This window comes from Furipterus horrens, unplaced genomic scaffold (genome assembly GCF_987537825.1).
Source record: "Furipterus horrens unplaced genomic scaffold, mFurHor1.1.pri manual_scaffold_4, whole genome shotgun sequence".
Classification (NCBI taxonomy): Eukaryota; Metazoa; Chordata; class Mammalia; order Chiroptera; family Furipteridae; genus Furipterus; species Furipterus horrens.
The window spans coordinates 6,183,543-6,207,818 of NW_028327174.1; the positions used below are offsets into that span (position 1 = coordinate 6,183,543).

The 24,276-nt window shown below is 48.6% G+C and overlaps 1 protein-coding gene across 2 annotated transcripts; it reads right to left on the reverse strand.

Moving 5' to 3' along the window:
- Nucleotides 1-807: 807 nt before the first annotated feature.
- On the reverse strand, nt 808-19,275 carry GRAP2 (GRB2 related adaptor protein 2). Of its 2 annotated transcripts, XM_090272395.1 has the most exons (7): nt 19,187-19,275; nt 12,660-12,751; nt 8,770-8,889; nt 5,623-5,791; nt 3,428-3,613; nt 2,125-2,241; nt 808-1,464 (listed from the first exon to the last, which is right to left on the reverse strand). In XM_090272395.1, the coding sequence occupies exons 1-7, from the start codon at nt 19,262-19,264 to the stop codon at nt 1,285-1,287; spliced, it is 942 nt and encodes a 313-aa protein (XP_090128521.1). In that variant the 5' UTR covers nt 19,265-19,275; the 3' UTR covers nt 808-1,284. The 2 variants fall into 2 exon arrangements, with proteins under 2 accessions (XP_090128521.1, XP_090128522.1); XM_090272396.1 differs by lacking the exons at nt 5,623-5,791; nt 12,660-12,751; nt 19,187-19,275.
- Between the last annotated feature and the right edge of the window lie 5,001 nt (nt 19,276-24,276).

Genomic DNA, 24,276 nt, shown 5'->3' on the forward strand with positions numbered 1-24,276 from the left:
CACACACCCACACACACCCACACACACACACCCCTTCTAGGTGTCCTTGGTGCGGCTGTGTGCTCCTAGGCTCCCCTAGGACACTGAGCTTCCTTTTCCAGTGTGCCTTTTTCCTAGCCAGGCTGGTCTGTGCTTCATGCCCTCTCCAGTGAGCCTTAGGAAACACAATTCTATTTTGAGGTGCCAAGAAGAGACGTGGCCATGGGGGTTCTTCTCCCCAGGGGCAGCTCTTGGTCGGGGGGTGGTACCAGCAGAGGTCCAATGGTGAGGGAAACAAGAAGCTCGTCTGAAAGCCAGGTCCCATCCAGGGTCATGTTCAACCAATCAATCAACCAATCAGCCAATCACTAGGTAGTGCTCTTGCGGTGCGGGCTTCTCTACATGCCACTGGGCAAGGCATCTTCAAAACACAGAAAACCAAGAAGGAAAACAAATAGCGCCCCAAAGAGACACCCTAGTAACCATAGAATAATGGCTCTAATATCCAGCATTCTTGGCCAAGGCTTCTGCAAGCACTTTACAGAAGCTAAGATGCTACTTTCTTAGAAGCTGGGACATGAAGGTTATACCCAAGTAAGCCACTGGGGGATTTGTGAAAAATCCCTCCATTTCCCAGTGCTTGGCTCCTCCTGGTGTCCCCGTTTCTCCATGTCAGCCACAAGGAAGGGGACTAGCCAAGAAACAGTCATTTGAGGGAGGTGCAGGTCCTGGCCTCACCTGGCCTCCAGGATGCCTGTGCTCCAGTCCTGCCCTGGCACCCTGACCGCTCCAGTTCAGACTTGCATGGCTGCACCCTCCTTCTCCATCCGGCGGTGCTCGCCCGTGGGGAACAGCACAGCTGCCCTGCAAACCCCCGAGGTGTGTAGGGCTTGCAGGTAAGCCAGAACATGCCCTGCCAGGTCCAGCTCCGCCCTGCTGTTCTGCAGCCAGCGCTGGGGTGTGGATCTCATCTGAGCTGCCCAGTGACAATTCCCAGGACAAGGAGGAAGTGGTGCCATCTTTCAAACAGGAGGAATTTCAGTTTCATTTCCCTGCCCCCCACTCCCAATCCCAACCACCTTCTGCACACCCACTGAAGGAGGTAGAAAAACAAGTATGAATATAAGCCTCCATCTGAGTTACCTTTGTATCAGCTAATTAACCCACTGAATTGCCAATAAATTACTGTGATAAAATGTGTGTATACGTAGGCATATGTGTGTAGATGTAGTTCCAGCTTTTCTGCCTTGCTCCCTCTCATGTGGGCAGCTTCAGACAAAAGCCTCTCATCCCTCCAGAAGGAGTTCATCGGATCATGGGCGCCACGTAGTTGGCAGGGAAGAGGCCCAGTCTGTTGTGCAGGCGGCCAGTCCACCAGGACGGGTTGGAGCTATCCAGGACCTCAACCACCTCTCCGGAGCGGAATCCCAGCTCGTCTTCCTCGAGGGCCTCAAAGTCGTACAGCGCCCGGGCCCACCGCACTCGCTGTTGGGGGAGAACACAGAGGGGTCCCGCTGAACTGGGGGCTGGCCTTTGGACCATCACACAGAAGACAGCCTGCCAGCTCTGGCGTCAACACAAAGCCCCCCGTCAGCAGCCCGTCCCGAGGTGACGTACGGCTCCTCAGAGACATCTCAGACCCGCTGCAGCCGAACACAGGCGCTGGCTGCGCCGCGGGGCACGAAGTTGTCAGGACTCCCCAGAGTCGCTCCCGAGGCTCAGGACTTGGGCTAACATATGTAGTTCTCCAAGCCCCCAGGATATCCTTGAGAACTACTCTCCCTACATCGATAGGTGGTCCTTTTGCTTTCTTCAAGGGACAAACAGGACGGCGGGGTGCCCAAACTAACAGCCCGTGGTGCTAGCACGACTGACCGAGTCAAGATGACCTCAGTGATCTCTCCACTAGAACCAGAGCCCAGGAATCCGAGGAGGACAGGGCAAGGCTGACGGGCCTGCGAGAACAGACTGCATGGTGCTAGGCTGGGGCCGGCCCCGCCCCAGAACACTCCGGGTCACTGTCCAGGCTCCCACCACCTCTACGTGAGCTCAGTGAAGTTTGACGTCTCTCCTGGAGGAACAGCCATGAGTCTAATGACCCATCCTGCCTCCTCCATTGAGCCCAGCAAGGGAAAGCCCACCTACCCCAGCCACTTGGAGCTGTACCGGGTCCGTGTGTCTCCGGTGCATGAGGGCCGCGTTCATCGCACTGCCCACGCCACAGTGCCCGTCATTTATGTCAAGGCTGCCTCCACGGCGTTCCTGGAAACAGATGCAAAAGATGACCTGTCACCACGCTGCCAGAAGCATCCCTCACAGTTGCCCTCAGTGCCTTGCTCAGATGCCATAAACACAGGCAGTGTTCCAGAATACTTGCTGATGATGACAATGAGTCCTAGATGATGAGAGGCAGACATATGACAAAGGGACCTGACGTGCTGGAGGCAAAGGTAATGGCAGGTCTCATATTTTCATTCAAGAAGTGTTTACTAGGCATCTACCATGTATTATACTAAGGACTGGGGATGTGTGGCTGGAAAGAGAAGGGCCCTTGTCTTCATGGGTCATCAGTTCAGAGAGGAAATTGTGCACATTAAGTGATAAGTGAGCAGAGAGAAAAGTGTCTGAGTCAGCCTGGGTAATCAGGGAGGGCTTCACGGAGGACGTGATGCTTGAACTCCAGCTTAAATGATCGGCCAGGAGAGGGCATTTCAGGCAGAGGATACAGCATGAAAGAAGATGCAATGGACTGTTCTGGTAACTAAAGGTAGTGTAGCATTGCTGAAGTGAGTGTTCGTGTGGGGAGCAGAGGGGGGCGCAGGAAATGAGGCTGGGCGAACAGACATGAGCAGCTCACAAAGGACTCTGTGCGCCCTGCTAAGGAATTCAGGAACGATGTTATCTGGGTGTATTGTCCATCTCAGTAAGCAGCCAAAATCCCATCTGGAACAAGGCAGGGGAATAACGAAATAAATAAATAAACAAGCAAGGCTCTGTGGAGGTGTTAATCCGTTTTTCTTGTAGATGTCTGACAGCCAGGTGGGTTAAGCGGCATGAATAGATTTGAAACGGTGCTGATAGGAAAATGAAGCGATTGTTCACTGAATCCTCGGAGTAAGAAAGTGTGTGTGTGTGTGTGTGTGTGTGTGTGTGTGTGTGTGTGTGTGTTCAGGCAGGCAGTCATCTGACTCACAGAGGCTTCTTTGCCGGAGCAGTTTCCATATCATATTTCTGCCATTTGTGGGTCCCTGGATCTTCTTTATGAACTTAGTGAGACCTGATGAGGCTGGGCCAGGCCGACAGTCCCAGGACCACAACAGAACCCCAGCATTTGCTGGCTACGGTTGTGTCCAGCATTAGGGGGAGTTTTCACCCAGTAAGCGGCCATGGGAACAAGGTGGCCTGAGCCTCCAGAGGAAGGGCACCCTGCTCCATCCTTCCCAGATACCTGATGGAAATGGTGATGCTGCAGGTACCGCTGCTGCGGTGGTGGGGCTGGGGGATACTGCGAGGGTGGGGGCGGCGGGTGATCCGACAGCTTCCGGTTCATCGAGGGACGAATTTCTTCTCCCACAGCCCCACTGAGGTGTGGGCCTCCCTGGGGCCTCTGGTCTGGGTTGTTGCCCCGGCGACCCTGGACAAAACAAAGATGATTTGGATTCATCCTCCTCCCACATCTCCTGGCCCTACCCCACGCTTCATGCAGCTGTTCCCAGACTCTGAGGCTCATGACAGCTCTGAGAGACACTTGATGGGTTGGGGGCAGCTTAAAGAGAACCCATAGTTCAGACCCTCTGCTTTCTCAGGGTCTCCCACTTTGGGGATGTCAGGTCTCTGGTTCACAAACTGACACTTTCCATGTGGTATCCACATAGTTCATTCCCAGGGGGCTTGTTGTTCTCTGTGTAATTAAGCTTCAATATTCTATCTTAGTGACGTAGTGCCACCCCAGCTTACCACAGGTTGCCACACCGCTGGACATCCTACTCTCCAGATAAGCTCTGCTACTGACTTTGCATGATTTTGAACTGTCATTTATAGCTCGCAGCACCATGGAAACCAGGCCTGCACTGGGCATGTTGGGAGGAGTAAGGTCTTCTTAATGCTATAATCACTACAGGAATCAGAGGTAGTTATTTTTATTTAACAATTCAGAGGGCCCTGAGCTTAGTTGCTCTATGCCAGGCACTGTTTTAAGCACATTACAGAAATGCACTCATTTAATCCAGTTCAAGGCAGTTTTATGTTGCCTTTTTTATTTCTGCACATACATCCTAGTAATTTATACCTCTGTCCACTTCCTGGTTAAACTAATTCACAAGGTCATGGTTAACCTTTGTATTTATTTCTGAACTTTTGTGTGCACTTGACAGGAATGCCCTCTTCTCCTTTGAGAAAACTTTTCAGGCTTAAAGTCAGCCAATTACTTGAAAGGGATGGTTTTCTTTATTTCCCCAAAGCACGTGTTGCTTTGGCAGTCTCAATGCCTTGTCACATAACCCATCCCTGGGATTTCAACTGTTCCAGTCAATGCTCCTTCCTATACCTGTCGTCCTATACCATGTTATTTCCTTTGAAAAATATTATATACATATATTTGTGTGTGTGTGTGTGTGTGTGTGAATTTACTTATGGAAGGCAAGTCAGTATTTCCTTTGTACCTATTATGGACTAGACTCTATGGTAAGTGCTATAACTATATTTTCTCATTTGATTGTCATAACAGCCCAATGAAGGAGGTACTATATATTTTCCATTCTATAGATGGAAAAACTGATACTCAGAAGGGTTTTCTTGGATTGAACATCGGCCTGCGAACCAAGTGTCACTGGTTCGATTCCCAGTCAGGGCACATGACTAGGTTGCACATCAGGTCCCCAGTTGGGGGTGCATGAGAGGCAACCACAAAGCGATGTTTCTCTCCCTCTCTTTCTCCTTTCCCCTCTCTCTAAAAATAAATAAATAAATAAATTAATTAATTAAAATTGTAAAAAAAAGTGGCTTCACAGTCACTTAAAAAAATATATATATATATAATGGCTCTGGAATAAATATAAGCTATACTTTAAAAAAAAAGAAGAAGGGTTTTCTTAACTTGACTAGGTAATAAGAATAGCTGGTGATAAAATCAGGACTTAAAGCCAGGTCTGATGCATTTTCGATGAAAACAATCCTCTGTATTCCAAACTGTTCCAAGAGCAAGGTTTCCCAGGCTAGTTTTCACCCCCAATGCTTCCTCCTCGCCCCGAACCCTGTCATAAAGCGCTGATGAGGCCAACACTGTGATGTAGTGACGTCTGTAACAAAATAATGGCGGCCACAAGAAGTGAGTGCTCGCAGTGTGGTTGGGATGAGGCACAAGAAGGGGACACATCACTTCTAACACTCACAACTGTCATATGAGGTAGATATCACTGTCCTCCCAATTTTATGGATGAGGAAACTGAGGATCGGAGAACTTCCCAAAGTCACACAGCTAGGAAGTGTTAAGCTAGGATTTAAACTCAGATCTGACTTCAGACTTAGTCCACCTTTGAGAATCCTCAGAGCACCTGCCTATGAAATGCATCGTCTTGGTGGTTCGTGTAAGACTCCAGCTGCCTCAGGTCTCTAGCTTGGGCTGGCTAAGACCAGAAGCATTACCGGGTCCTCTCGCGTTCGATCCCTCAGGAAGATCTGCTTCTGTTTGGAGATGGAAGTCGTCCTGTAGTAGTCTACCAGCTTGTTTAGGGATGGAAACTTCTCTGTCCATAGGAAGTAATTACCCTTGTTGTCTCTCATGACCTTGAAGTGCTGAACATCATCCTCGTGCCTAGAGATCAAGGCAAATCCAAACTGTATGTTACACAGTGACAAGGTCCCTGCCCTCAGGGCTGACTGCATCCAGTGAGTTCCATCGGGGCAGGACATGGAGATAAGGGCGGCTGGCTTGTCACTGAGCAGGTGGGCCAGCCCAGCGAAGCTCTAGGGGGAGATTTGGAAAAGGTCTGCCCTAGACCCAGCTGCACTAGAGCAGAAGGTAACTTGTCTTCTGACACTGGAGCCGGCCTTTTATAAGAAAAGAAATGTTCCAAGAGCTTTAAAGACTATGAGGTCAAGGACCTTTTAACAATGTTTATCGGAAACATGGCAACCCCTGAGTTCTCTGCTATGCTAAGGGCGCTGCCAAGACTCAGAGGCGAGGGGCTTTCCAAGCCCTTGTTATCTATCTGTTAGCAGCAATACTGTGAACGAGCCCATTCAAGCCCATAGACTTGTTCTGGACAGTACGACACGCCCTTGAGAAATCTGTCACGCTCTGTTCTCTGCGCAGATCTCTTGGTCTTGATTTATATTCTGCATAAATAAGGTTGCAAAGCATTTTGAGTTTTGAGGAAAGAAGTATTATATAGCAGGGTAGAGTTTTAACTGGGAAGGACGTCAGAGATTGTTTATCCTTATGTCTCCATGTTACAGCTGAGGACGCAAGCTCAGAGAGACAGAGGGCCCTGGTCAAGATCACCACGAGTGAATGGCAGAGTGGAGGCAAGAACCCTGGGCTTCTGATTCCAGCCTGCCACACCATCTTTTGACACCAGCTGGACTCACAAGGGATTGGGCACATTTGTAGCAGGGTTGGAGAGATTAGATTTTATTCATTGGGAAAGGGGGCCCTGAGCCTTTACAAATACCTCCAAGTCATTCTCTTTAGGATACCAAGTTTATTTGTGAAGTGGACATACATTTATATCTAAAAATTAATTGGCGTTAATAGTACCAATTGGCTGATCCAAAAAGTCAAGAATTTAAAGAGTGTTGGAGAGCAAAGATACCTAAAGGTTAGTGGAGGTTTCTCAGGGATGGATTTAGTGGTCTGTGTTCAGGAGGGACAGGAATTCTGATCACCAGTCTCATCTATGTGCTGGGCTCTGCTCATGGCCAGGGGAGCCCGTGCAGGGACCCCTGCCAAGCTGCTCAGGGGCAGTAACTAGCATTTTGCACGGCCTTCCCCTTGGTTTTGGCCTTTAACAGATGTTTTCTTTACTCTGACACCATGTGGCTTGACTCATAGTCCTTACCCCTCACATCTGGGTGAGGAGGAGGAAATGTCCTTGTGGTATAATTATTCATCCACCACCTCTGGTCAAAGAAAACAGAGTGTGAAACATTAACCCTTTCACTCCACGAGCTGAGAGGGTGGGTGCTGGGACTGCATTTGGTCACCTGGGCCTATGGGCAGAGAGAGTCCTGAGAGGGGCAGAGGAAAGGCTATGACTCAGCGCTCCCTCCTCAAGTGCTGAGAGATAAAACCACAATTAGCTCTTAACTCTCTGTGCCCATAGCAGAAAGCAGATGTATAAATAAATAAATTAAAATGATTTCAGTCTGGAATACATTATACTACATTTCTGCAGCATATGTGATCATTATTATGGTAATAATCACTGTAACAGGAAGCTGCATTGCCTCAATAGCAGAGGAAGAACTTTGGCAGAAGTTAAGGCTGACTGTTTTGTGGAATTTTCTTTAATCAAGGAAATATACACCATGGTTCATAGCTGAAGGAGCCAGAGTCAGCTCCATGCAAACCAAAGGCACCACGAGATGCCCTCGGTCTGACCATTTACTTGGTCCAGTCTATAATCAGGGCCCTTAAGAAATAGATTTGACTTGCAAGATTTATTAAGAGCAAAATTTCATTCATTAAGGCCTAACGAACTTAGAGTTTGTGATACAGCAATATTGGCCTGACCTAAAACATACCGTCGCCCAAGCTGTGAAAAGGAAAGGAAAATTGAGAGCTTGAGCGAGACCACAGCACCCTGTGAACAAGTCAAGGCTGTTTTGAGCACTTTAGAGGCACATGTGCATGCAAATCATTGGCCCATTATTCTGAAGTCCTTCCTATCTATTCCTTAAAATATGCATTCTTTCTAAATAATAAAGTGACCTCAGTTTATTTCCTGAGGTTGGATTTATGTACTTAAAGCACTCAAACTGCGTGCCTTTCAGAACATGTTGAATAATCCAGACCAGCATTTCCTGTCAACTAACTTGACAGTAGGTTTCACTGTACAGGCCGTCATCCTCCTTCACTGCCACCAGCATGAATTCTTGCACTTTCTCATGTGGTCACCAAGTCTGAAACATGACTGGCAATCCTTAACACACTGACCACACGCGCTGTGTTCAGACTTGGGGCTTCTGAGTGAGGGGCTGTGTCATGTTTGTGCCTGGACTGAGTCACTTCCTGCCGGCGGCCGCATGTGAGAGAGACTTTGCGCTCAGGCTCCCCAGCCCAGCGCCCCGCAGCTCCGCTCTGCTGCCGCGGGTCGTAGGCATCTGCTCTCCCTTCGGTGGGTTGCCTACCACTCCCTGTGTGCCCGACAGCGACGAGCTGGGGTTCCTACTTCTCTCTGGCCCTGCTTCAAGCATCCATCAGGAGGAAAAGTTTACAGTTTAGATGGATGTGGACAATTCTTTCCAGCTGCTCTCCCCAAACACTCCTTGAGCATCTACTGGGTACAAGGCGCTGTTAAAGGTACAAAGATGAAGCAGATAAAAATCCTGTCCTTCCAGAAGCACCTGCACTAGAGGGGGAAGCAGATAAGTGTACACATCAACTTTAACCACAGACCAACGTGCTAAGGAGTTATGTGCATATGTTACGGGAAGGAAATGAATAGTATCACACTTGATAAGATGCCTGGGCCCTGTGGCCACCGTGTTCCTGAGCAATAGGTCACATGCAAGAGGCCACCTCATGGCTTTAGCAGTCTGGGTCTGGGTGGTGTTGGGAATCGCCAGTACCTGACAGAAATGGAGAAGTCCCCTGGGGAGCTCTGGCTGGCCCGGATGATGAAGAAGCCAACCTCCTTGCCCATGAGTAAGTTCTCTGCCTGGTGTCGCGAGAGGCCTTCGTGAAACCATCTATTGGGTGAGACAAAACCAGAGGGTCCTGGTGAGACGCCAGAGCGACAGCAGGTGGGTGTGGAGGTGAGATGATGCAGAGGGAGAGAGGCCGGGGTCTCTGTTCAGCAGAGCAGAGCAAACGGCTCCAGGCGGTTTTCAAGCACAGCAAGTGTGAAGCGCCCTCTGTTCCTCCCAGGAGAAGCCTCTCCAGCTCAGAAAGTCTGAATCATGGACATGTGCCACTGCACCAAATGGGACAGTGTGGGAGTGACTCACTGCGGGAAGCAGCCTCCTGCCGGCAGCCGTGTCAGGGACATTGCTAGGAAAGAACTGCAGGGGCATCCGATGCGCCAGCAGGACAGGGACCCTCTCAGTCCCTGGGGGCGGCAACCTGGCAGAGTCGGGAAGGGCCCTGGGCGCTGGCTCGCAGGCTGTGACCGCAGTGGCCTGGCCCACAAGGAGAGTTCCAGGCCAGGGCCCCATGCTCTAGCTCAGTGCACCTGGCAGAGGCTGCAAGGCCCCCAGGAAGCCCTGCACACACACTGGGGAATGAGCAAGGCTGGCATCAGCCAGAGAACCACGTCTACATAGAGGGCTCCTGGGCCTCCTCAAAACTCAGGCTGGAAGTAATCTTGACCATGGAAGAGAAAAAACTGAGGGGAAAGGGCTCTCTCTGCGGGGACAGTGAGGGTGGCAGCCTCCGGAAGTGTGGCTGCAGGTGGTGTGTGGCACCTGAGAAAGGCCGTCCGTCTTTTCACCATAATTGTATTTGTCATAAACATTCTCAATGCAGAACTAATTGGCCGCAAGGCAATTTGCTGTAAAAAAGTGAAAACCTCAAGAAATAAAAGAACATAAAATGAAAAAGGCTTTATCTGAATATATTTAAAGGGTGTGTAGCTTCATGGCAATACTGTACAGATAACTGATATCAGTTTGTGGGTCATATCTAAGCACCTGTCCTTACTCTGTAGGAAATGTGGGTTCCACGCTGTGCCCTCAAAGCGGGTCCCACCTCTCCTCCAAGTTAGTGTGCTTCGAAGTAAGGAGCCAATCTTGGGGGCAAATCCTCCTCCTCTGGAAGAAACGCTATTTGGAGGCCACCACCACGTTTACTCTCACTGTATAGACCGTTAAGGGGGCTCGCGAAGATTTACAGATAACAGAGAAATGGGAGTCACCGCAAGAACTTGTCGAGAGAAGAAATGAAACCAAACTGACAACTAGCTTAAATGCGTTAGGTCTGTGGAAGGCAATTGATTGATTCATCAATGGAGAAATAAAACCAGCCAGCCAAACAAAAAATCAAAATCAAACTCTCAACCAGTTATTTTCTTTTTTATGGCAATTGATTCATCAATAAAGAAACGAAACCAAACCAGAGGGGAAAAACCAACTGTGAATTGTCAACCAGTTATATATCTTTTTTTTTTTTTTTTTTTTTACAGCAAAGGTGCCTTTAGCTAACCAGTTATACCAGGGAAATGCAGCAAAGCTATCTACGGCAAAGAGGCAGAGGCGCTGCTACTGCGGGTACTGAGAATGGAAGAGGGCCCAGCGCTTCCACAGGGGCCGGGCAAAAAAGGCTACAGCCTTGGGGCAGGAGGCCGGAAACATCTCTCAACCACAGGAAAGCAGAACAACTGCTGGCAACCGCTCAGTGGCCATAGGTGGGATGCGCCCCGTTGCTCCAAGGTGGCCGCCCTAATTGCTGCCACTGGAAGACTAGTGTGGTGCCCCTTGCAGGTGACTGGCTGACAGGCGCTGCTTGGAATCCTTAGAGAGCCAGCCTGTGCTCTCTAGAATTTAGGAATCTGAACAGACCGGAGTGGCAGGAGGGGTGTCCTTACTCCAGACCAAGGACTGCAGGGGGAGGTTGGTTGGGCTCTGAGGGGCTGGAAGCAGAGGGTTCCTGGTGATCACTTGCCTGGAGATCCTGCCAGAGTGTCTGCCATATGACCCTACGGGGATTGTGTAAGAAGCCTAATGGGGACAGGACAAACAATGGGACACGATCCGCAGCAGCCATAGCACAAAGGAAATGTATCAGGAGAGGCAGCAAGCAGGGAGGGGACTGTCTGGGAAACACACATTTGTTCTCCAACTGGAATTTGATAAGTGACTTTTCTAAAGACTTGCAAAGCTGTCCAAACACTACATATTAAATAAGTGGCCCAGGTTTCAATGTTACGTATCATGCCAAAGCTGTTCACTCATTTAACAGCTTTCATTAAGAAGTGCTAGGCCCTCTTCTGGGCACTGGGGTTAAGTGGTGAGCAGAACAGACAAGAACCCCTACCCTCATGGAACTTCCGTTCCAGTGTGGGGGAACACCCAGTATACAACAGAACAGTTACAACCAGTCGTTACGTCAAACGGTGGTGAGAGCTGTGCAGACAATGGAAACCAAGAGAAGGGATGGGGAGTGGGGAAGTGATGTAAGATACCTTGATGGGAAGGGGGATATTCTGAACCTAAAGGAACCTGGGAAGATGAGGAGAAAGCAGTGAATGGGGTGGAGGAAGACCAGCCAGGAGGAAGGGTGTCCCAGAGTCACATGAACAAGGCGTTTCAGTGGGAAGGAAAAGTCCCCCACATCCAGTCGTGCTGAGATGATGGCTGAGAATGGCCCACCGGGACCAGGAGTTCACTGCGACCTTGACAGAAAGGTGCATAGGAGTCTGCGGACTGTAGAGAGAGAGAGGGAGGAGCGGAGTTAGAGATAACCGATACAAGCAACTCCTCGGAAGGAGTGCAGCCGTAGCTGCAAGGGGACGGGGACCAGGAGTGTCTGGTTTGCTTTTGCTTTGGGGTTTTGGTAGGATGGGAGAAATTGCAGCGTCTTTGTTTGTTGATGGGAACGACTGAGCAAAGAGGGAAAGGAGGTTGACGTGGGAGAGAGCGGGGAGAACTTTTGCCGGACACACAGCCAGCTGCAGGAGGTGGGTGAATGCAGTGAGTCAGGTTGGGGATGGGGTAGAGGGCCTTTTCTGGTCACCACACTGTCCCAGTGAACCAGGAAGCAAGGCCAAGGGCTGCGAGTGTGGTGGGGGAGGGGACGCAGATTTGAGGAGCAGGGAAGGTATGACTTGGTCAGCTGGAAGATTCCAGGACAGCACCAAAGGCCCAGTGGTCAGTGCTGGTTCATAGGGAGAGGTACTGCTGCACCTCCCCAGTCACCAATACCACTTCGGTTTTCTAGCAAACTTTTGCTCTTCGGGCTAGTCCCTGACTCACAGACGAGATTAGATCTCTATATAACCCTTGTGGTCAATTCTTGAGACAATGAAATTCAATCTCAAATTTTCATTTCCTCTTTATGAAGGGAATTTCCCCTTTTCTCCCACTGACGTCTCTCTTTGGTGTGAGCATGGTTGAAGGAAGGCAGAGAATGTCCACATGTCTGATTAGGGCCCAGAGGTGTTTGGGGTCCCTGGTTAGAATGGAAGGTAGGCTGGGAGATGAGTGCTTTGCAGCAGCAGCTCTTGAAGCGGGGTGGCCAACAGCTCCCCCACTGGAATTCTTGCAAACCCTGTGATTACAGCTATAGACGATTTTAGTTTATAAACTTGAAACAGGCGATACGAACACATGGTATAAAATTCAAGAGAGAATGCAGTGAAATGAAACTCTCTTGCCCAGCCCTGGCCTTTAGTTGTACGGTTCCCTCTCCAGAGGCAATCATTTTCGACAGTATCTTGGGTGCGCATGGATAATTTTAGTGACTACTGAAGAGATTAGGGGAGTGTGTGTGGGTAGGCTCGTCTCAGCAGGCTGGAAATACTTACTCAGGAAATTGGATGTCAATAAAATTCTTGGGCACATATCCTTCTTGGCTCCCAAGCTCTGCCTTGTACCATTCCTCCTGGTTACTTAAGATCTACATGGAAGAGAATGAAGGACAAAAACACTGTAGGGAGGACACCAAGAAGCAAAAGAAGGAGGCTGCCCTTTGGGGTTTAAAAAAAATAAACCAAAGAAACCACACAGCTGCCCTAGTGGAGAAGCAGCCGGGTTATCTTTGGAGTTTAGCTTGCCTTGTCCCCCAAGCCATTTCTGTCCACGAGTGCCACCTACACATGTGACCCCAACATGGCGTGGCCTCCAAGACTCAGCACTCAGGGGCTTCCCTAAACCCCTTTCTCTTTCTGTTTTGGAAGTTCATGTGTCCCAGACCTCAGCACCTAGGCTCGTCATCTGGGCTGGCAGTGAGAAGGCAGGAGCGGCTGTTCCATATATTCTTCTTCTCTGCCAGGTAACCAAGAACCTTTTAAAAATTTAACTTGTTCTAATATTTTTGAAACGAGCAGATTAAAACTTAAATATCTGAGTGCGGCCAGCTTCGAGAACAGTAACTCTTTGTGCTCATACCCCATGAGCTTCACAAACAATTTGGACATAACTCAAGATATCGGGAACGCCTTTTTCAATCTTGCTTATGGACCCAGGTCACAGACGAAACCAGAGTTTCTGTCTCATTACTTCTTCCTCGACCATGATCCCAAATGCTATCACCTCCCTTGATCACTCATGTGACTGGCCAGACGCAGCTCTTTGTGGCTTTTGGTTATTTCAGGAAATGCTTCACCATTAAAAGACAAATACTTGCCCACACCCCACTCTGAGACTGTTTCTAAAACACATGGCATAGATTGGAACAATTATTTAAAATTAAGCTGGCAGAGCAAAAAGATGGAAAGAATCTTGATGATGTCATTGAGCCACGGAATTAGCCACCCAGGATCCCGCCTACTTCTGAACTTCAGATGAAAAATAATAAATCTTTGTTCTTGTTTAAGCCATTTTTAGTTTCTGTTTCTTATGGCTGAGAATGTCTTCACTGTCAGAAGTGCTGTGATGAAGGGGAAAGCAGGGCCTGCACAGGAAAGACTACCTGGAAGAGGGGACATCTGGGTTGTCCAGGCAATAACAGGAGTTACCCAGGAGAGGTCTGGTGTCGAAAGAACTACTTCTGGGACGTGAGGAAGTGCAGTGCATTCTGGGAGCGCAATGCCTCAGTTTGGTGGGAGCTTAGATTGCATGTCCCAGAGGTAGAGAGACGGGGAATCACGAACACCAGCCTTGTGGGCCATGTTGAAAGTCTGTATTTTTATCTTGAAATCTATGTGGAGCCATTAAAGGATGAGCCATTAAAGCAGGAAAGTAACACAGTAAGAATCAGAGTTAAGAAAAAGTGTTGCATCGGAGTGTGAGATGAGTAGGACAGGGAACGTCGGGGGAGAAACCATAGGAGGAGAAACTGTAGAAAGACGACTTTAGGCATCCAGGCGAGAGACGCAGGGGGTCTGGGCTACGGGGAGTTGAGGGCATATTTTAGAGGAATCAGGAAGCAAAGGGGCAGGATTTCATGACTATTCATGGAACTAAGGGAGGATGGGAATTCTGGGATGGCTCTGGAGTTTTGGCTGGGGAGACTGAGTAGGTGGTGAGGCCTTTACTGAAATAGAAAATAGAAGAGGAGGAGCAGGTCTGAGGAAAAACTCACAGACCTCAGGTCACGTGTGGGGGAGTCCAAGTTGCCCTTGGGACCATCTGAGAAGAAGAGCTCAGCGAGCGGTGTGTGATGTGTGTCTGGACTCGGAGTGAGGCTGGGATTTTAGAACCGTTGGGAAGTGGGTGAAGTTGGAGCCATGGGTCCCCTGGGTTTCTCTCTCCCAGCCATGAGACGAGAATTAAAGCAAGCCAAGTAATTGAGATGCAGTGACGACCTGTCTCTAATACCCCTCCCGAGGTGGAGGGAAGGGGACAGCACGTTGAGCCTGGAGGGAGAAGACCTAGTTTCTAGTTGGGCCCCGTCACTAGCTGTATGACCTTTGGCAAGTTAATTGGCCACCTGGAAAATGGGGACAAATGAGCCCTGTACCTGGAATTCCTTTAGAAAGTGTATGCTGTCTTTCAAAAATATAATTCTGTAAAATGTGATAGCCTGATGAGGGAGGAGTCCAGCTCTGAAGGACATGGAAGGGTTTATAAGTTCTTTAAAGTGTTCTATATGTATGTTTTGAATTTAATCATTTGTTCTAAAGAAATAAAAGTGTGTCCCATATTTGAGTTCTAGAATTTCTGAGAAAAGAAAACTTTATAGTTTCTAACATCAAATATGACCGTTGTTATCAACTGAGGATTTGTGGGCACGTGTGTGCAGAGGGGGTGGAGGAGGGAGCAGAAAATCTAGGTCAGGAGAAGAACTAGGAAACTCGGCAGCAGCACCTGGTATTCGCATATAGGACACGAGGGCATTTCGCTCTGTGCCATCTCTCCGGGTTTATGGCTTCGGAATTCCTTCCTGCCGTCGCATGGGAATTAGGAGTTTGATCTGGGTGGCAGATGTCCAATAAGGGAGTAAGCAGCGATGAGGTAAAAGAGGCCGTTTGGAAACTGGCTCTTCACGGTAAGGACCACACTTGGTACTTAGTTCTCTGACCTGAAACCAGCTGTAATTTTAGTAATCATGGCTCACACCCATCCACCTCCTCCAGCAACGGAAAGATGATCTATCGCACCATGCCGGCCATTTCTCCCCACTACCTGGCCTCAGTCTGCCTGAGATCATGTTCCCAGGGAGGTGAATTGACAGGCTATTTTGGATGTCTAGAAGACAAGGTCTTAAGAAATCCATTTTCTGTGAAGAAGAGTATTTGGGGGGAGGAGGTTTCCTCCTCTCGTTGTTGGCACAGAGCCCCAGACTTCCTGTTCTCATCTCCCCATCTATTCAGTTCCCCTATCTCTGGTCCCCATCGCGGAAACCTGAGCAAGGACTTCAACCTAAACACCTGAGGTTTGACACTTCATGTCACTGTATCTTAGTTCTTATAAAGCTGATGACCAGAATATGTTTCTGGGTCCCGTGGCCTGGGACTAAGTTAGATGAGGGAAGAGGACAAAATGTACAGTTGAAAGAATTTTAAAATCAGTTGCAATTACAGCTCTTAGAGGCATGGCAGGAATGTGAAGTCCTGAAGAAGCTAACGATGTAGGATTAACTCCTAGTGCTTTTAGGTCACTGTTTTAAGAGGAAGAGATGGGGCTGAGTTAGACGCATTGCAGAAGCGGACAGAAATGAGCTGGGTCAAGGACCATGTCTGAAGATGAGGGGCGTGTGCAGCTGCAGGCCCCGAGGCTGGTGACACGGGCCCAGAGCACCACACTTCTGACGTGCCCAATGCTTCTCTAGCGGAAGAAGCGGGAAGAAGTCACTGGGTGGGAGAGCCCCATCCACCACCTCGTTCACCGTTCTGTCACCGGCATCTAGTGGGCACCTGCTATTTGCACTTAGATGCTGGGAATGCAGAGGCAGATAAGCCGGGGACTTTGCACTGGGGAACTCACAGTCTCGGGGGGGGTGGGGGGGTGAACTGGGAGCCAGTTTTTGTACCTGCTGATGGAAAAGCCTGCTTAGTCTCTTAGCACTAGAGGCCAAACACAAAAGAGCATCCTGGGAATGAGTTGCTGGGTCAGTCAGGAGATGGCTCCTGGGGCCTGTTCCCCAGTTTTGGGGGGAGGGGCAGACGCTGCAGCCATACATAGAGAAACCCACAGGCAGGGCCACTAACTACCACGGGGAACATTCTCTGCTCTTCTCTTCACTGCAACGACCGCAGTGGACAGAATCTGAAAAGAAGGACTTTGACCTCCTGATGGCATTCCAAATGAGCATGCAGAAATGCAACTGAACAATTCAAGAAGTGTGTCCGGAGCCCTTGTTTGGGGCTGTGCTTCGCATCAGGTGCTGGGAAGATGCAGAGACGACAGATGTGGCTCTGCTGTGGGGGGGTTCACAAACCAGTGGGGGAGTCGGCCATTCATTCTATCACCACGTGTAGCGAGTGTCACCTTCCTACACGTGCAGCCACTGAGGCAGGCCCGGTCCCTGCCCTCACAGAGCTCCATCCAGTGGCCAGCACATAAATGACGATCAGGACCCCCAGGGCAAGGGCAGCAATGCGAGGCGGATGTCCAGGGCGCGTGAGAGAACAGAGGCTTGCCGGCCCGTAAGGAACTGGCATGTGAGGCGGGCTCATGGGCACTTTGGATGAAGTGTGTGTGTGAAACGCTGTGAACGGCTGAAGAGGAAGGAACTCATTTCCCCAGTGCAGTAGGGAGGGGGCGGTTAGTGAGTGCTCTGAGGCAGAGGGGTCAAATATGTGTGTGTGGGAGAAGGGCATTTGGAGGATGGGAGAAAGCCTGAGAAAGGATGGTATGTGCACTGCAGCATGGCCTAGGACATTAGCACACAAAGGGATGTGTGTGTGTGTATGTGTGTGTGTGTTCATGTACGTGAGCATGATGAGGTTGGGGCCACTTAGCTTATTTTTCAGCCAATTGGTAATGGGGCACCCCTGAAGGCTTCTGAAGAAGGCAGTGGCATGATCTGATTTGTCTTCTAGAAAGATCCCTCTGGGAGTAGTCTATAGAATGATTGAAGGAGGAAGAAACAGGAGGTGATGAGGTCAGTCAAGGGGCTGCGCCAATAGTCTGAACAGTCAGAGGCAGCAGGAATGAGTAACACTGATAATATATGGTGGCCATTCACCGAGTACTCACTTTGGGCTGGAGCCATTACTTCTAATCCGTTCCACAACCCTTCAAGATAGATAGACCCTCCACTTACAGATGAAGACACGAAGCTCAGAGGGGGCAAGTGAGTGGCTCCAGGCCACACAGCTAGTGAGCTTGGATTCAAAGTCAAGTTTATCTGGCTCCAAGTCCATTGCTCCTTTTTATTGCATCAGGTTCCTCTCCAGCAAAGAAAGGGGTTGCTTGAGAGATACCATGAAAGAAAAATCGTCAGAGCAGAGGACAGAATTTGTGAGTCAGACAGAACTCCATCCTAATCCAGAAAAGGGACAGTGAGCAATGTCACATTCTACATGCATTTTGGTAGCGTCATGATATTCCACATTAAGGACGCCACTGGCGGACTTTAAGGGAGTGTTGGGGGTGAAAGTCAGATTCCAGAGGGCCCCCATGGAGCACATGGGAAGGGGGACAGCAGCGGCACCAGCACAGAGAACCTGTCCTAGTACTGGCAGCAGAGAGAGGAACGAGATTGGAAGCTAGATTGTGAAGCAGAGCTGAGAAGTTTTTTGTTTTTGTTTTTAAACTTTTCTAGGGAGCCAGGAAGTGCAAGCTTGGCTCTGTTTGCAATGGGAGCCGAGGGGTGGGCGTTGGCCCCTGCCCTACTCTACGATCACATGCTCACAACGCCCCATAGATGAGGGAGAGACTGATCGCCATGCGGCAAACCCCAAAGAAATGCAGGTCACCTTTTCCTGGGTCAGCGGCCAAAGACATTTTGACCTCGAGAAGCTTACTTTTTGCAACCACATCATTAGATTTTGGAAGGTGAAAACAGGTAGAAGAATAAGTATCGGGGGTGTTCAAGTTCCCAGCCAAGTCATCCCACCTGGTCTGTGCTCCACAGACACGTTCTGAGTCACCCTCTTACATACTGACAAGGTTCTTTCTATGACAAGGGGAATTTTTTTGTGGTGAGACAGTGGTGGCCTCAGTGCTGCTGGGCCGGCCCATGTTGGCTGCTGAGGGCCAGGGACCAGGATATCCTAAGGCATCCTGAGGACAGGGAGGGGGTGTTGGCATGACAGACCCCTCCTGCCCTCTTGAAGGGCTTGTGCTCTTTTGCACAAAACAGGGGCGGAGTCTGTAAGTGTGGGGCATGAAATCTGGGAGCAGTCCAAGGCCTCTTCCACTCAGCAAGTAGCCGCTAGAACTCAAGGGCGGGCGGGGTGTGTACGGCCTTTGGGGGGCCCCGCCTCCTCCAGTGGCCTCTCCCAGGCTGTCTCTACCCGCACCTTCCCCTGGGAAGTCCCAGCCATGCTGGACCTCAAACGCTCACAGAACCCCATGTGGGCTTATTTCTGAGCTTAAGCTAAAAGCCCAATTCACCTTCATTACATCCGGGACAACTGATATTGTCTCGTGTGCCTACAAAACCACCTTTCAACAAGGGGCCACTTGTCCCCTCGCCTGTGCTTCCTGAGCTCTTAGATAACAAGATCTATAACGGCCCTTTGGATGGATGTGTTTCCCCCTCCACAGATGATGAGCATCTCAAGACAAGGGTGGCGGCTTATGCCAACTGGGTTTCCATCACCTGGCCTGAGAGCTGGCACACAGGTGCTGGAAGGAACCCTTCTGACTGAGGTGGACTTCTTTTTTGAAAGGAACTGTGTGTAGTTCTTAAGAGACAAAGGCCTGGATTGTTAGATGCACTCAGTGACCGGAAAGAGTAACCTGAGCTCCCCGCGGAGCCCCTGGGGCCCGGGCCACCTACCTTCAGGATATCTCCAGTGTGAAAGCTCAGTTCATCCTCCCCCGTGGCGGTGAAATCAAACTTGGCGATGGCTTCCATGTCGTAATGCGAAGCTGTAAGAAAAATAACGTGGTCATTGTGCGCGTCTGCCAGGGGTAGGGCAGCAGAGCAGATGGTGCTGCGGAGCAGCCTCGGCCGCAGGCGGGGGGCCAAATGTCTCCGGGCCAGAGAGAGAGGCCAGGTGCGCAGTGAGAACCTTTGTCTTTGAGAAGAGCTACCGGAGCCTTTAGGGCCTGCTTCCTGGCATCATTTTCTGAATCTCCGGATGCCAGGAGCAGGAAATAAAAGACAGACTGACTCTCCTGTCATCTCCCATTGCCTGTCCTGGCCTGTCACCATTTCTGGGGCATCTCCAGTTCCGGTTGATAAGGAAGAGACTTGCTATCATCTGTAACTTGAGGCCTGAGGGGCTGGAAAGACTGTTCGGTGACACAGTCCAAGGCTGCCCCTGGGCAGCTGTATTTCACCAGGCAGTGTTAACTAGACAGATGCCAATGTCTCTTTCACATCAGAATCACTTAAGAGAATTGGACAGCGGTGGCCAGTGGGGAACTTCAGGTCCCCCTGCATGGTGTGAGTGTAGAAAGCACTCTGGTTTTAGAGTACGGAGGCTCAATTAGTCAGCCTCCTGATTTATTTTATTAACATAGTGTAGGCCAAGTGCATCTGAAATTTTTTCATTTTAATACTTCTGAATTGAGTGAAAATATGGATGGATGCCTCTGAGCACTAGATGAGACCTGTACAAGGTAAGTAGGCCGGCCGACAAACGAAAGACAGGTTTCTGGTTTAGGAGACAGAGGGGAGGTAAGAGAGAGCTGAGGCCTGATTTCATGGGCGAATAGCTAGTTACATGATTTTGTGCAAGTAACTGAACCTTGGAGTCTCAGTTTCCTCATCTGTAAAATGGAGGTCATAATAGTCAACTAATAAGGATGTGAAATTAAATCCAATAATACATGCAACATGGCATAGAAGAGAAAGCTAAGTAGCATTTCTGTTTTAAAATCACCTGATGGAATGGCTTTATCCTCAGTAAAGGTAGGCTGGCTCACAGCGGCCCAAGCTCTCTTCTAATTTCTCCCATCTCCTAGAAACATTTCTCATTGAAATCTATGTTTATTCTCAATGACTCTCAAATCCCCTGGTCTGCGGCTAAGACAGCTTACTGTCAGGACAGTCTTGAAAGCTGTTGTTTGGCATTTATGTTTTGTAAAATTTACCTAAGTCCAAAACCCTTTAAATTAGTAACCCCCAAACCTAACTGACTTTCAACGACCAGTACACTGGGACTACAATTGTTCTTTCAGTGGGGGCTTCTGCCCAAGTGACAAGATTTGGGTAAATAAGGAAGGTGGCCACTGGAGGTTGGGCGCAGCCTGGGAATCAGGGGATTAAAGCCGGCTGCAATAGTGGCGATAGCAACGAGCTCATTTCTTGATTTTCCACATTTGCTTGGTCATCCAAAGGCAATTTGTAGAGATGAATATTACCAATCCTAAAGATAGCTATTAAGCAAAAAATATGTCAGCAGCCAAAGTAAAATGTCATCACTAACTGTCTGCGCTTACTCACCAGCCAAAGCTATCCCCACCCCCGACCCAAGTACACTTTTTGTACACCTCCTTCAAGATCTATCCATCTAAGGCAAATTAAAATTTCTCTGACCTGGGATGACCCACTCAACAGGAAGGCATACTCTGCTCTCCTTAGTGAATGCTAAATATCTTTGCTGATTTGATTCACCCCATTACTGTAACATGCAAAGCGTCCCCTAATTAAGGCCTTGCCTCTAGTTGGTGCCACATTAAGATGTGGTGTCTGTGGGTCATCCTCACAGTGTCAACAGTAGACACTAGTTGCCTCAGGAGATCCAAGTGTCAGGTTAATGGTCATGAAAACCAAGATCCCATTTCTATGCAAATTTATCTCAATAAGTAGAAAGGAGACAAGGGGAGTGCCAGTGCTAAACATATTAGAAAATCACATAAATTAGAGATGAAAAGAATATTCAAGGCATGCTCTAGATATGACCTTGAGCTTGGGAAGCTATTTCCTACATTGCATGTAATTCCGATCAGGCATTGGCTCGGGCTGGCTGTAAGTCATTTCAGTGAGAGGGCTGAGGCAGAAGTAGAGTTGCTTCTGAATGGTGGCACTTTTCTCTGCCTTCCCCCCAGGAGGCAGGAGGTAGGTACATCAAAGCCAATGACACAGTCACACCGCAGAGCTCCCCAGCTTATGATCTGAATCCTGGCTCAAAAACCCAATTAAATAGGCCTACATTTTATGAAATCACTTTGAAAAAATTTGTTTGCATCCCATTTCCATTTGTGAAATGAAACCTGTTCCGATGCTGTTTGGCAGGAGGAAGACGTTCAGGGTGAAGTGGGTGGGATATGCTCTGTTTTTGTGCAAATCGCAGGGCTTTGCTAATTCTTCCCTTGAATTTACCATTCTCGGCTTCCCTAACAGCAGAAGATGGTAAATGTGCCACCCCTAGGGGTCAGTCTCCCATCTGAGCACAGAAATGTGTAAAAATGTTTACCCCTATTCCTCTATAGCCATGAGCTTTTTAAAATCCTCATCCGAGGATATGTGTATTGATTTTAGAGAAAAAGGGAAGGAGGGAGAGAGGACAGAAGGGAGAGACAGACAGACAACAATGTGAGAGAGAAACATCCATTGGCTGCCTCCCATACACGTCCCAACTGGGGATCGAACCCACAACCCAGATACGTGCCCTGACCCGGGATAGAACCCGCTGCCTTTTGGTGTTCACTCCAACCAACTGAGCCACCTGGCCGGGGCTGTTGGTTTTAATTTTGAAAAGTTTAAAAATGCCACCACAGAAAAAGAAAATTGAACTAATGGAGTTTATTCAGTATTTATCTATTTGTTTTACAATCTATACCTACCAACACTGCATAATGCATCTGGGTAACAAACAAACATATATATGTATATATATTATGGAGATTAAACATGGTAACAACAATTTTGAGACAGAAAAGAGGAGAGAGAGAGAGAGCGCGCAGCTGTCTCCCCAGTTCAAGGATACAATGGCACCTTTTCAATGCTGTTTGCAGTGACAGTGCTTCTCATCTCATGGGGAGATGAAGATGGTGCCACCTCTTCAGAGAACCTTGCAGATGGATTAAATGTGCTTTTTCTGCCAGTGATCAGCTTTAGGAATGGCTGAAATGGTACCTGCCATAGAGTGTAAGCGGGAAGTGGCAGGATCCAGGGCCGGCCAAGCCACCCCCAGCAGCCTCCCCCTACCGAACCCAACCCCCGTGACAATGCCGTTTGTCCAGAAATCCCACCTCAGAGCCACGCAGGGCTCCTGCCCCTACGGCTCCTCCGCTTCTCACCAGCCCCCCGCCACCGTCTCGCTTCCCCCTTTGTGACTTGCACATAATCCCCAGCAGCAGCCCTGCGACACAGGTCTGCTTCACCACAAGGCACCTGCACACGAGACTTCCCGCGGCACGCGTTTCTCTGCCTCTGCATTTCCATTTAAGCTTCTTTTATCCGCAAAAGAAGCTGAAAAGTATTCAGACTTTATACCAGGAATGCTTATCTACTTCTAAAATACAGTCATCACAGAGGAAAAAAACAAAAACCACAAGACAGTTCTTTAAAATATCCTTAACTGATGGCATTTACCTAGGTATGAATACCTGTCACACATAAGGTCACAGATTTTTTGTGAAAATGTAGTTGATGGTGCATCTCATCGCCTATATTTTTGAACACTGCTCTAACAGCAAAATCATATAATATGAAATTAGTCAGAGTTTGCAAGAAGAGCTCTTATGGACAGAACTCACAGCTTTTCCCTCTCCTTCCTTTAGCAATTTAGTATCTGGAGCCATTAATGATTTGGGTTTTTTAAAAAATCCAGAAGGTATATAGCAACCTTTTCAGGTTTTTTCATCTGATTTGTCCATGCAGATGCAGTTCTATCAAAATGCCTTATTTTACCTCAACGTAGTTGTTGCACAGGCAGACACTGCTGTATTTAGAAATTTCTATTCCGGTTCATTATAAACTGCAAAACAAATCTGTATCATGTACCAAACTGATTTAAAATATACTACATATTTATTGAAAAAAGTGTCCTTAATTGAAAGTCAGATTAAGTGAATGTGTTCAGAAACACGTAGTTACCACCAAAATGGTACCAGGCAAGAACTTTCTTGAAAGATTTTGGCTCCACCTAAGCTAGCTATGAATAGCCAAGATTTCTGTTTTATGCGTCTCTTAAAAAGAGCAATTGCATAACAGCAGAAAGCTGTCTGAAGGTTCAGGCTCAGGACCCATCGCAAAGGGAGCCGGGTCCTGAACTGAATCAGTGGCGCTGCTTCCTATTTTCCTGGGGAGAGTTCTAATGTGAAGATTATATGACTTGCCCCCGTTTATATTGTAATTCAGTTAGGATAAGGCTTTGGGGGGGAAGAGAGAGAGAAACACTGTTCTTTCTAAGTACAGTTGACTCTTGAGCCACATGGGGGTCAGGGCTGCTGCCCCCACTCCCCCCCCCCACACACACAGTCGAAAATTCACATATAACTTTGGACTCCCAGAAAGTTCAGTCATCCCGTGGGGGATTGGCTCCAGAACCCCCAGGGATACCAAAATCCCGTGTATATGGTAGGCCCTTCACATCTGGGCTCTCCTAATTCCGGATCAAAAACAGTTTAGGTGTTTACTGAAGAAAAGCCTACGTATAAGTAAACAGGCACAGTTCAAACCCGCGTTGTTCTAGGACCAACTGTATTGCTGGTGGCGTATTTATCAGGACATTAACAACAAACATAAATTTTATGATTTATCTTGTGCATGGAATAAGTGATAGATTAGTGAGGAGTTAACATTTTAGGATCTTGGCTGTAGCTAGCTACAAAGAGGAATTTGGCTAAAAATGTGAAGTTATACCAACCACTAAACTTTACTTAAAGGCAGACACTTGGAACTCATAACCTTCCTATTGCCAGGCAAAGCCCCTCCTGGAGATAACAAGGAGGTAAAACATTTACTGCTCTCTG

What these genes read in the sequence shown, in the direction of transcription:
- GRAP2 (XM_090272395.1), bottom strand. Translation starts at nt 19,264, where the DNA reads ATGGAAGCCATCGCCAAGTTTGATTTCACCGCCACGGGGGAGGATGAA. An exon ending in ATTGACATCCAATTTCCTGA is followed by an intron (nt 8,890 to 12,659) that starts GTAAGTATTTCC and finishes CTCACCCAATAG; the next exon opens with ATGGTTTCACGAAGGCCTCT. An exon ending in TACAGCTCCAAGTGGCTGGG is followed by an intron (nt 1,465 to 2,124) that starts GTAGGTGGGCTT and finishes CTCCCCCAACAG; the next exon opens with CGAGTGCGGTGGGCCCGGGC.